The 13,102-nt window shown below is 46.6% G+C and overlaps 1 protein-coding gene across 1 annotated transcript in view; it reads right to left on the bottom strand.

Moving 5' to 3' along the window:
- ACTR5 (actin related protein 5) overlaps nucleotides 1-6,214 on the bottom strand; it is a 32,747-nt gene extending 26,533 nt beyond the window's left edge. Inside the window, exons 1-3 of the mRNA XM_029612821.1 lie at nucleotides 5,709-6,214; nucleotides 3,994-4,223; nucleotides 2,470-2,639 (exon numbers count right to left, since the gene is read on the bottom strand). Coding sequence (XP_029468681.1) covers nucleotides 2,470-2,639; nucleotides 3,994-4,223; nucleotides 5,709-6,086 — 778 coding nt within the window. The 5' untranslated portion in view covers nucleotides 6,087-6,214. The remainder of the gene's footprint in view (nucleotides 1-2,469; nucleotides 2,640-3,993; nucleotides 4,224-5,708) is intronic.
- Nucleotides 6,215-13,102: the final 6,888 nt, after the last annotated feature.

Genomic DNA, 13,102 nt, shown 5'->3' with positions numbered 1-13,102 from the left:
TACAAAAAGAAAAGTGATCGGTTCAGGAGAGGTTGAATCTTACAGGCCTGTTAGGACTACCCTAAGTTACAAACTTTTTTTTGTTAGAAGGTAATTAACAATGCAAACGAAACAAAAGATCAAACTCCCAGCTGACTATATGCTCATGCTTCTGAGCTAGAGGGTGGAGCTTGAGACTAAAAACAATGAAACTTAATGAAAAGTTTAGCCAATTACTTGCTTCTGACTGCTAGACACGCAACAGAAATGCATTAGTCCTCCTCTTTTTTCCCCCAACTGGTAGGCAAAAGTGTGGCTCCGATCCCAAAAAATACCCAAACACACTGAGATAAGGATAAATACCACAATAAAAATAAACACGTCTATGTGCAAGACCCTCAAAAGAAGAATTTTCTCAATATATTTCTTATTAATATAATGTGAAAGAGACCATAAGACATTAATGTAGACCAGACTACTAATCCTGTCATTAGAATAATCATAAGTCTCGGTTAAAAGTCCCCTCCATGTCTTCTTCATAAAGTTGATGTTAAAATGGGAAAAAAAAAAAAAACCATGGCGACCATGATTCAAAACTTAATTTTCTGCTTCAGAGGAACACACCAAATAACATTATTACAGGTAAAGATAGAGCTCTAACAGGGTCATTCTTTATTCTGCGATGCACCTTATCGCACGTGACAAGGCCCTACCGCACGCAATACCGGCAGCATCACGATGGTATTATTCTAATTAGGGGAAGGGGAGGAGTGTGGGCGGAGTTCTCTCACGACAGCGCTGCAGGTGATAATGTTTTTCACACTATCACCGGCAGCACCACAGGAAATAACTACACCTTTTCCCATGGTCTATGGGGGCGATAGCGGGCAGCCGGCTGCATCGAGGCGGTGCGTCGCACACTATCACTCCCCTGCCCCTTTTTTTTTTCACACCTCATCATTCTTTTTTTTTGTAATTGAAGTTTTTATTAAACATAGGCAAATGAACATAACAACAAGATGTAGGCCAATAATACCACAAGCATCAAATAGCAACAACAGATGTAAGCATCCGGAAAGGTTGCCGCACACGCCTCATCATTCTGCTATATATGATAATATCAATTCTTCTTTTCAGTTAAATGGCTACAAACACTAGGGAGGTTGTTGTCCAAGCACTTAGGGCTGGATTTATCAAAATGCGGTAAGTATCGCATGCGATAGCAAAAGGGGCGTGGTTTATGCAAATATTCATTTTATCGCAATTTGCGCTAGTTACCTATGTGAAGAGCTAAGTTAGCACAAATTGCGATAACATTATCAGACTTTGCGATAGGAGCCAAACCTGTTGTATTTCCCACATATAACCACTGGGGGGGGGGGGGGGGGGGGGGAGAGAGAGAGAGAGAGAGAGGCAGGCCATAATGTCATCTCCCTAGATAGGTATTTGTATCCCTATGGGAGGCCCACCTAGTAACTTGAGGCGAGGGTTAGGTATCAGTGTAGGGGGTTAGGGGCCCCTTTGACATTCAATGTTAGATGTACGAACAGAACAGTGCTCTCTTGTGAACATTTGATGACCCTCGGAATGAGGAAACTCACTCCAAGATGAGATTTGGGCAATGTTCTCTCAACCTAGCTTGATGGACTCTCTACCTGGGTAACATCAAGCTAGGTGGAGAGAACGTTGTACAAATCTCATCTTGGAGTGAGTTTCCTCACTCCGAGGGTCATACATCTAACACTGAATGTCAAAGGGGCCCCTAACCCCCTACACTGATACAGGGAGATGACATTATGGCCAGGCTCGCTCTCTCTCTCTCATATTCATGTCCCTGAAGGCTAGTTGGATGCTCTGGGAGCTTCAATTCATCTAAATAGGCCTTGCGGGAGACATCGCGCAAGGCGATAAAACCTTACCGCCCGGTCACGGCAGCTATCGCACAGCCTAACACAATTCAAAAAGGTGTTGTTAAAATCGGCGTTAAGTCTGTGCGATAGCTCTTCGCAGCCAGGCAAACCCAGCCCACTCCCCGCCCCTAACTCCTCCTATTTTCCATATTTGCATCGCACCATACGATATGGTGCTATCGCATGCGTTAACAGGGCTTTTCGCATGCACTAAGCCCTTAACGCATGCGAAACAGCCTTAGCGCATTTTGATAAATGACCCCCTTAGTCTCTTAGGTCCCCGTGATCTTGCTAGATAGTACCCTGCAACCACCAACTTACTTATTTTCTGACATTGGTACCAGACCAGCTATTCTATAGCCTGTGACGCTGCTAGGTCAGACTTCATTTACTCGCTGCTTGTTTTCTCCTTATCACCTTGCTGGACAGAAGCGAAATAGCGATGGTAGGGCATGGGAGGGAGAGAAAAAGAATGGAAATGTGGGGCGTACAAACTGAGTTTAAGTCTAATTATCAAGGGTTACTCCATACACAACAAGAACCCAACACAATGTGCCTAACAAGAGTATTCAGCATGTACCTTCAAAGTAATCTTCTGCTACGTAGCTGTGTTCATGTAGGATTTCTTCCATTCGGCTCAGCGTGATAGCTGCAAAATGTCCTGGATACTTTAGCTGAAGCAGGCGCTGAAGGTACACAGCAGCTTGGCTTCCTCCCAGATTGATACGTTTGCAATTTTTTGCTTCCAGCCTACCAGCAAGAGCCCAACACAAAGCACAGAGAGAGCAGAGAACATCAGCATGAAGCAAGGATGCTACCCAAGATTCCAGGGGTTGCTATTCCTGCTTAGTGCACTGCTGCGACAAGTCTGGTTTTTGTTCTTGTGCAGCTATCAACACAGTCTGCAAAATAAACTCTCCTGCTCTTAGAGGAAAATTCTTCTTTACTTCTTCCAGTTAACTACAGTCTATAACATAGCACAACAAAATTTTACTAAAAGAAATAAGAAAAGACCTTAAATATTCAAGTTCAATTGTCATGTTGCTCTAATTAAAGTTAAATTCCTGGAAAACAAACATTTATGTTTGATGCTGTACTAATGACAAGCAGCAGCCAAGAAGTATACAGTATTAAAAAAAAAAAGGAAATTGTTTAATAAAAAGAGACAAAAATTATACCAAAATGCCCCAAGCAGGTGTAAGATATAATGATACGCAAAAGTAGCTTGTTCAAGTCCTGAAGAGCCAAAAACGGGCCTGGTTTTTAGGAATATGCATGAGATTTGCATACAATGGAGGCAGTGCATGCACATTCATTATAGATATCCTGAAAACTAGTCCCATTTGTGGCTCTTGAGGACCGGAGTTAGCCAACCCTGGCATATAGCATTATATACACCACAGAAGGATAAATAGTTAACTGTTTATTCTGTCCTAAACTGCTGGTTGCTTTTTAGTCTCCCAGTGAGTTACCTGGGAAATTGTAGCACAAACATGAAACTCTCTGATCAGTTCAGATGAATCTGAGAGGGAGCAAGAGTTCAAAATCTCAGGAAAAAAAAATCACTTAATAAAAAAGCATCTTCATAGCATCATACAAATCTCTCAAGGAATCTGGGGAGGGAAGTACATTTTAATGACAACAGGAGGGAGCTGGACATTTCAATGTTGTCACAGTTTGAGTAAACCCGGTTGAAGTGCTTCTTTAAAAATAGTACATACTGTTAAAATCTCATAGCAATGCTCATCCTTGGCTTTGCCATGAGATAGATATGGCAGGGCAGGGAGTCAAGTCCATCAGGTGAATTCCAATGATCAAGACAGAGAGCCCAGCCTTCCCATGCAACATGAGAAGTGATAAGCAGGGTCTCCACCATGAAGGAATATAGCTTTTCAGTCAGATCAGGATTTCATGTATTAGGCACAAAGGGCCTGATTTACTAAGGCTTTTCTCCCATTCTGCCTCTATGGGGAAAAAGCTTAGTAAATTAGGATCAAAATATTAATTTCATATTCCACTTTAAAAGAATGGCCATGGTTTCAAATAATTTTACAAGCAAAATGCCATCTAATTCAGTTTAACTTTCCCCTAGGCTCTAACTCACCTCCCCTTTAAAACCGGCAGTATGTGCGTGCACTGATAGCCTGAACAGATTATTAAAGCGCTGCAAGCAGCATCCCGTTTTTGGTTATGATAAAAACTGTACAAGCTGTCAACTCCATAGGAGACTTTTGGGACCTCATAGCACTCAAACAGCAACTCCGACATCATTTGCCTTGCATACAGGGAATTGCATGGCGCTTCTGTTAACACAATTGGATGGTCCACACAGCCCTGTTATCGGTGAAAGAAAAAAAAAAAGGGTCAGAAATTAAAGGAACTTGTTGCTTAATTTGAAAAGATTTATTGAGTCTCTTGATGATGCATCATCATTATTTTAGAATTATTGCAGGTCAGCAATGCACCACCAGTTTCTTCTCGGTCATTAAATCATTTAACAGTGGGCTTCAGAGATCCATGGGCACCCCATCTGCTCATCTGGGTAGCACAATGGAAGGGGTGATTGTGAGTGGGCTGCATAGGAAATGTACAACAAATTCAGGTATATCTAGGAGGCAGAGTACACTACAGACAGATAAAACACAGAAATATAGAAATGACGGCAGAAAAGGAACAAAATGGTCCATCCTGTCTGCCCAGCAATCTTCTTATGGTAGTATCTGCAATGCCGTGCAGGTTACCCCACATTTCTCAAAGGCAGCAACTGCTGCTCTCTGCTGTTATCCCAGAGCATTATGATAACTCATAAAAATGTACTGCTAGTAACATTTTTACTGGGTGATGAGCCTTTTGGAAAATTCAGACAGTGCTGTTTCATGCGCTTTGCTTATGGACTTGGCCATAGAAGCAGTCCTGTGTTTTTTTCCCTTATGTCTGCACGCCAGTTCCGCAGACTGTAAAAGTTGGGGCCCTCATTAGTTGCTGTCCGAATCCAATTCCTCTTTTTCCCCTGCCATTGAATCAGAGAGCAATTTTGGAGTTCCATCGACAGTATCAAGGCTTATTGGTTAAAAGGTAGTAACCACTGCACCAGCAAGTTATCCCCATGCACTTTTTTCATTTTCCATCCTTTAGGGATGAACAGTATTTATCCCATGCCCCTTTGAATTCTTTCACTGTTTTGGTCTTCACCACCTCATCCAGAAGGGCATTCCAGGCATCCACCACCCTCTCCATGAAGAAATATTTTCTAACGTTGGCTCTGAGATGCCCTCCCTGGAGTTTCATTTCATGACTGATTTGTTTCCAATGGAAAAGGTTTGACTTTTGTACATCATTAAAATATTTCAGGTATCTGAAGGTCTGTATCTTATTTCCCCTGCACCTCTTCTCTTCCAGGGTGTACATATTCAGATCCTTCAGCCACTCCTGATAAATTTTCTGATACTGACCGCGCACCATTTTGGTAGCCATTCTCTGGACAGCCTCCATCCTGTCTCTATCTCTTTTAAGATACGGGCTTCAGAACTAAACACAGTGAAAAAACTGCGGATGGGAGTAGGGAGACAGCAAACATATACAGCAAGTAGAGATGAAACTCACATCTGAACCATAAGAAAATATACGGTTAATCAAGAGACACTGAGAGCTATACTGAGTCTGAGTGCATTGGTCAGAGCGTTTTGCACAGGAATCATGCAGTGAGAGTAGACAGCGGGTGGGGGTGGTAAAGCAGGGGTGGCAGGGACTGTTTGGCACCGGAACCATACAAAAAAAAAAAGGCAGCCGAGGCAGGGGACACAGCACAGAGACTGTTACCTGCGAGGACACCCCCAGGTGCTGGAAGACGTAATCGAACACCAGCTCCTGCAGCTCCAGGTTCACCACAACGTTGCGGTCGAAGGGGGTCTTGAGCAGCCAGCGCAGCGGCTCCAAGCTCGGGATGTCGTTGCCGATCTGCGTGAGATTGCGGGAGGCGCCCCGGCTGCGCGCCGCCACCGAGCGGAAGAGCAAACGCGGCTCCGGTTCGGCGCCCGGGCACGCCCAGCCGGCACGGACCTGCAGCGAGCCATTGTCGATGACAAGCGGCACTGGGTTGGGGATCCGCACAGCTGGACTGGGCTCCAGGAACGGGTCCGGTACCGCGCGGCAGTCCCGAAACGGGTACACATTGCAGACCGCCGCCGGAGCGGCCATCTTGGCTTCTGGTGGTCCCGTAGCGAAAGATGTCCGGGCGGGAAACAAAGCGATATTCAATGCTTCCGAATCAAAAAGTTCCTACGAAGTAGTAGAGTTAAGCTTTCCTTCTATAACCACTTTAGACTGGACCTTTATAGTAAACCGTTCTATAGCCTATAGTCTTTGTAATAAAGTTGAAAAAATCCACCTACAAAATGGGAACCCTTATGGCTAAATATTAAGAGACCATCATACATGGTACTTACCAGGTTCTTATGGCCTGGATTGGCCACTGTGGAAACAGAATGCTGGGCTTGATGGACCCTTGGTCTGACCCAGTATGGCATGTTCTTATGTTCTTATGGTTATTTCTCATTCACTACAAGTCCCCATCATAACCCTAGTCCTCACAAATTTATATAGTATTTCATTACACTTAAAATCACCTTTTCAATAAACACAGTATTTATCCAAGATCAGTATCTGTCTTATTGATAGTAGACACTGATCGCGAATAAATATTCTGTTTGTTGAAAGAGGAATTTAAATGGTAATGAAAATACTATAAAAATTAGTTAGACCAATGATAATAATGGGGAATCGTAGTGAATGAGAAACAATCGATTCCATGTATCTTAATATTTATTTATCCATAAGGGTTCCCATTTTGAAGGTGTTGATAGGTGCATTTTTTACTTTATCATTTTTTTATGTCCACAGTGGATTTTTTGGATTGCAGTCCTAGTATTAAAGAAATATTGTTTCAGAATAATTTTTCTTTAGTATTTTCTTGCATCTCATTACACATTTTTGAACCTCATTATGGACCTTACATTCAGGACCATTTCTTCTGTTAAGGGAAGTAGGTGGTTGCTTAGGATGCCAACATTTTTTTTGTTGGGGGTGGGAAGGACTCCAGAAACTTTCAGGTGCTGCCAACCCATTTATAAGGGACAGCAACACAAAAGAGAAGAGAATGGAGGCTGAGGAGATGTGGGGAGCAGAGAGTATGCTGGGTGGCTGGGAATATTGTGGAAAAAAGTATTGGGAAGGTGGAAAGAGAGTGCTGAGTAGCTGAGGGTGGGTTGACTGGAGGAAGAGAGAGAGAAAAAGAGAGGATTCTGGGTAGGTGGGGAGTGGAGAAAGAGAGGATGCTACATACTGTATTGCTCCATGGTGAGACCGCATCTTGAATACTGTGTGCAATTCTGGTTGCTGCATCTCAAAAAAGATACAGTTTTACTGGAGAAAGTGCAGAGAAGGACAACCAAAATGATGTGGCATGGAACGGTTGCCCTATGAGGAAAGGCTAAGGAAGTTAGGGCTGTTCAGTTTGGAGAAGAGATGACTGAGGGGGGATATGATAGAGGTCTACAAAATCATGAAAGGACTTTAACAACATAATATAAATTGGTTATTTACTCTCTCAGATAAAGAAGGACAAGGGGGCAATCCATGGTTAGCAAGTAGCTCATTTAAAACACATTGAAGAAAATTATTTTTCACTTAGCGCATAGTTAAGCTCTGGAATTCATTGCCAGAGGATGTTACAGCAGTTAGTGTAACTGGGTTTAAAAAAGGTTTGGATAAGTTTCTAGAGGAAAATTCCATAAACTGCTATCTATATAAATAAAAATGTAAATGTTCGTTTGTTCAAAATCTTAAATCTCTGAAAGTTCTTCACCGATTGCTTTGAAATTTTGACACAACGTTGCTTTCGAATATGCGTGTGTTTTTATATACCTATATTATATAGATGTCACACCTGTGACAGGTAAAAACATGCTTTTTTGGAAAAACAGTGCCATCTGTTGGACGTAAAAGCAACACACGGTATCTACAATATAAATGGGCTCTGACCGACGGACCGCAAATGTGCAGTAGAGAGCAGCTCTACTGCGCACATGCGGATCATAGACCTCTGCGCTACGTGCTGGGTGTCACAGAGGGGAGGAGGAAAGGGCAGACGAGTCGCCGCTCCGAGAAACGGCTCAGCCCGTTCCTCTGCCGCTGGGGAAGGGAGGAGGGAGTAGGGACTGCCAGACAGTTACACACAGGAAGAGGAAAGGGTAGAAGAGTCGCCGAGCCAGTCCGTCCACTGCCGGGGAAAGGGGGGAGGGAGTTGGGATGGCCGGAGCAGAGAAAATGCAGTAGAAAGTGGCTGTGAAGAGATCTCCAGCAGCTGCAGCCTGCAGCAGCCAAAGAGCTGAACAGAGAACAGCTCGCCCTCCGCCCCCGCCCCCTGAGTCCCGCAGATAAGGAGAAGCCAAGTAAATATCCCGCAACTGCAGGAGGGGGAGGGGGAAGTGCTGTCAAGCCGCCCGTGGGTCTCAGCCACCACGGGAAGAGTTTACATGGGCATAGCTCCACTCCCACTCCCAGCAAGCCACCGTCACGAAAGTGAAAGCCAGAGCCCTGCTCCCTCCTCCCTCTCAAGCCCCCGATCGGATTTCTTAAAGGCACAGGTCTCCCAGAAAGAGCAAAGTAAGCTAGGCAACATGTCCCAAATCTATTGCAGTGCCTGCCGCCTACCCTTTGCGAGGGGGGACGGACGGAGTGTTTTCCTCACTCTCCCAGACACAACAGGTGTGGGAACTTTGCAAGCTCTTGTGAGTGCAGAGCAAAGACTTAGGTGGAGAGGGGACAAAAATATCACCAGTTTTAACTGTGTGAGAGAGAAGTGTGTTAATGTGCGCTGAAGGCGAGTGTGAGTGCCAGAGAGAGCGGGAGACTACGTGAGGGATTGTGTATGTGTGTGAGAGGGATTGGGCGTGCGTGTGTGAGGGACAGAGGGAGAGTGTATGTGCAAGAGAGAGAGAGAGAGGAAGCCTATGTAGGGGGCTGTATGTGAGAGAGAGTCTCTACCCCCCCCCCCCAGCTCTCCACTTATAGGTTAGAGTGGAAGGGGTTGAGTGTAGAGGGGAATGGGAGAGCAAAGGAGTTGGGGCCTGTAAGGATAGAGTGAAAGGGGTCTGAGCCTGTCCCTCCACCACCGGGGAAGGGGGGAAGGAATTGGGATGGCAGGACCATTACACCTCGCGAGATCCCCCTCGGCCACCGCTGCAGCTCCTACCACCGCCGCTGTCTCTGGCCCTTTGTGGTGCTGGGGGGGGGGGGGGGAAGAGGAGCGGAGCAGAGCAAAGACGTAGGAGGAGAGGGGACAAAAATCTCGCCCATTTTAATGGGCTTAACGGCTTGTACTAAATATTTTACGATTCCATTTCAATGTTTCCGATTGCATTGTTAAATTGAATTTTCATAGATTTCAATTTATTTTCATTTTGATTTAATTATTTCATGTGACATTGCATCGGAATTGAGCTGTGTCATTTACCATACCGTTCATTTACTGAGTATAGTTTATTTTTTTATTTTTTCATTCTTTTTTATTTCTACAATTATGCGGTTTACATCTAGACACGGATTGCTTCTCACATGGACAATTATATGTCGCGTGTTCTTGAGTCGGCAAACTAGACAATTTCTATATCTGCACAGACAATGGAACAACAAAAAATATTGTACACCCATAAGCATTGTGAAATTCAATATATTAGAAATGTTCGCTTTCTCTTTTCTTTCTTTTCCATTTAACCAGACTGAGCCACAGCAACGCGTGGCCGGGTACAGCTAGTTAATTAATAAGCAAGTGTAGCTTCAGATTTATTTAAAGTTTCGTTACTTGCTAGGTACTTGTGACTTGGATTGGCCACTGTTGGAGACAGGATACTGGGCTTGATAGACCATTGGTCTGACCCAGTATGGCATATCTTATGTTCTTATGGGTGTTGTAAATACTCCAGTGGGATGGGCCCACAGGCTGCTCACTCAGCCCTGATGCTGCCACTTATGGCTCCGATGCAGCTTGTGGCACCACCGATGCCACCTTGCCTCGCTGTGCAGCCTGGAGGTCTTGTTCATCCAAAACTGCCTTGTGTCCTGCATGGCAGAGAGATGCCGCTGTCTTCTGCTGATGCTGTCCCGGAGTTCCTTCCATGCAGCATGAGTCGCCGCCGATGCTCCAATTCTTGCCGGCATTCTCCTAGGTGCGTGCATGAGCCTCTCTTGAATTTTTAAAGAGCCAGTGGAGGGAAAAGGTCCGCAGCCCTTCCCAATGACATCTGCCTGCTTGCCCTATAAAAGGGCTCTTCAGTTTGTGTTCCAGGCCTTTGCAAGGAGTTGTTCTGCTCCTGGAGTCTCATTCCAGCTCTCCCTCCAGGAGTCTTTGGTGTTCCAACCTTTGCTTCTTCATGCTTTCATGTTCCTTGTTCTTCATGAGAGCCCCTCTATGTTCTTCACTCCATGTTCTTGGTCTCTTGACGGTCCCTGCAACTGCTGTTGTCAAGCCTTCCTAGTCTACAGTCGAGTTCCTGATGTCCTAGTCCTGCCTTCCAGGTCTTCTCTATCATCCACTCCTCCAGGTATGCCAGGGTCATGGTCCACGACCAGCCTACGAGTTGGTGATGACAAAACCTGTCTTCATCATTAGTCAAGTCTCCAGAAGTCCCTTGTTTTTAAATGCCAGGGTCTCATCCCTGGTTCTGAATTCCTGAATGCCAGTGTCCCATCTGTTATGGTTTAACGGTGTTTGGGTGGATTCTTGGGTACTGTGGCAGATGACCACGCCCATGGGGAGGAGCCCCATGGGGAGCCACAGTACTGGGCTAGACTCAGGACGCACAAACACCGAGTTAGATCTTTTATTATACAGCTGATGTATACTACCAGAGGTGGCAGTAGTGAGTTGATCCAGAGGTAGCAGTCCAGGGACCCTCGGCAGAGGGGACCCGTCTCACCAAGTTGGTATAGGGAGGGTCCGGTGTAGGTTTCCCAGCACGGCAATGCTGTAGATGAGACAGACTGAAAATTGGATTACTCACTAGATGGTAGCTGTAAGGTTGATGATTCCAACAGGCAGAAGTAGATGGTTACAGGCACCAAGGCAGGGAGAGCAGGCCCTCAAGGAGCGAGTACCTGATCCCAGTAAGGCACCTGAAATAAAGCAGAGGGCCCCCGAGGAGCGGGTACCCAGGTTAGAGAATACCCTGAAGGGCAGAGAGAGAACTTCCAGCAACAGCACGGAAGCAGCAGAGTAGCTTAGACCAGACGAGTCCAATCCTTGCTAACTCAATGAGCTAGCAAACAAGTACAGGCTAATTACCCGCATGGCATGACGTCACTAGAGGGGGACGCCCCTGAGGTTTGCGCCATAGCTGGAATAAAGATGTGGGGAGCGCGCGTGCACACACCCTAGGAAGCCCTTGGGAGAAACATGGCGGGAGGCAACGCCATAGCCATTCCGAGGACACCGGAGAGCATGGCTTGCAGACGTGGCGGTAGCCATCTTCCCAAGGCTAGTGGGGAGAGCAGAGAAAAAGGTGAGGCACAAGGGTCGAAGCCGTCTGAAACCGACGGACGCAACACCATCCCTGTTTCTGAATTCCTGAGTCCTGAGTCCCAATCCTGGTCTTTGGAACTCCTTGCCCAGCTTCCATCCATGTCCAAGTCTCAAGTCCAGATTCTGCTCTGCCTTCAGAGAGGTCCACGACTAGCCCTCAGGCTGTGCAGGATGTGCTGCGGTGCAGGGTTCTATCCACACCTGAATCTGAACCTGAGCCTGAGTCTGAGTTTGAATCTTGAGTCTGAATCCTAAGTCTGAATCCTGAACCTGAGTCCTAATCCTGAATCTGTACTTGAGGCTTCATCTGTTCCAAGTCTCCTGTGCCAAGTCTTCATGCCTTTGTCTAGTCCTTGTCTTCAGAATCATCTTCCGTCCTCAACCTCCATCTGTCCTGACTTGCATGCTGTTCCCAAGCAACAGGTCTGAAAGGGCTTTCAAGTGGCTGGAGGGCTACTCCAGAGACTAGCATTGCATTGCTGGGTCTCACTCCTGTGCGTGCTGTTAGGATTTGTAGGTATGTGGGCCCTGGGCCAAGGTGAGAGATGGTACCGCCCACAGGGAGGAGCCCTGTGAGCCTCACCATCGGGAGGCAAGGTCTCAGCGGACGTCATACACAGCTGTGGAATAGAGTCTTTATTAGAGGGAGAGAGAGAGAGAGAGAGAGAGAGAGAGAGGCACTGCCTTAGAAGTGGGGAGTGCAAGAGAGAGTCACAGAGTCTGTGCGGTGGGAATACCTCCAGAGGGAATACCTCAATAGTGGAGATCTGGCAATGGTCCGCAGAGAGGGGTACACCGATGAGGTTCCTCTGTAGTGATGATTTGGTAGTGGCCTGCAGCACAGGGTTTCATTGGGGGATTCCTCATTTAGAGATGGTACGGTAGTGGCCTGCAGCATGGGGTACACCGGTGAGGGTTTCCCACTAGAGATGGTACAGTAAAGGTCCACAGCGCGAGGTACACCAAAGAGGTCTCCTACTAGAGATGGTACGGTAGTGGCCGCAGCGCGGAGTACACCAGAGAGGATTCCTCACTAGAGAAGGTACAGTAATGGTCCATAGAGTCAAGGTACTCACAGTGATGAATGTTCCAGCAGAAGCCCTGGGGAACAGGGATAGGCAGCAGTCCAAGGCAAGAAGGCCCTCCGAGGAGCGGTTAGCCAGAGATGAGGAAGGGCCCCCAAGGAGCGGGTACCCAGAGCGCCTCACACCAAATTTGCAGGAGTTGGAACGAGAAGTCCGTAGTGAGCGAAGCAGACTCAACAATGAGGGAACTCGTTGCCAAGTCATCAATAGGCAGGGCCAGCCGGCTTAAGTATCGTGGAGTGAAGACGTCATCTGGAGGGGATGCCCCCAAGGTTCCCACCATGATGTGCTTAAGACTGGCCCGTGCGCGCGTGCCTAAGTGATCCCGAAGGCAAGATGGTGGTCGGCAGTGTCCACGCCGTCCCGGGGACGCTAGGCAGGTCAGCAATAGCTAGCGGAGGCCACCACTTTCCCCAACGGTGTCAATGCAGCAAAGAAAGAGGTGAGCATTAGTGGTCGCAGCTGTCTGCGACTGACAGGCGTAACACGTGCAGGTTCAGCGGAGTCTCCAAGTGTTCCAAGTCTCCAAGTGCTTCCAACTTCTGCCCAGT

Source organism: Rhinatrema bivittatum, chromosome 8 (genome assembly GCF_901001135.1).
Source record: "Rhinatrema bivittatum chromosome 8, aRhiBiv1.1, whole genome shotgun sequence".
NCBI classification, from domain to species: Eukaryota; Metazoa; Chordata; class Amphibia; order Gymnophiona; family Rhinatrematidae; genus Rhinatrema; species Rhinatrema bivittatum.
The sequence above is the reverse complement of the archived record's forward strand: the minus strand, read 5'-3'. Positions and strand labels throughout refer to the sequence as shown.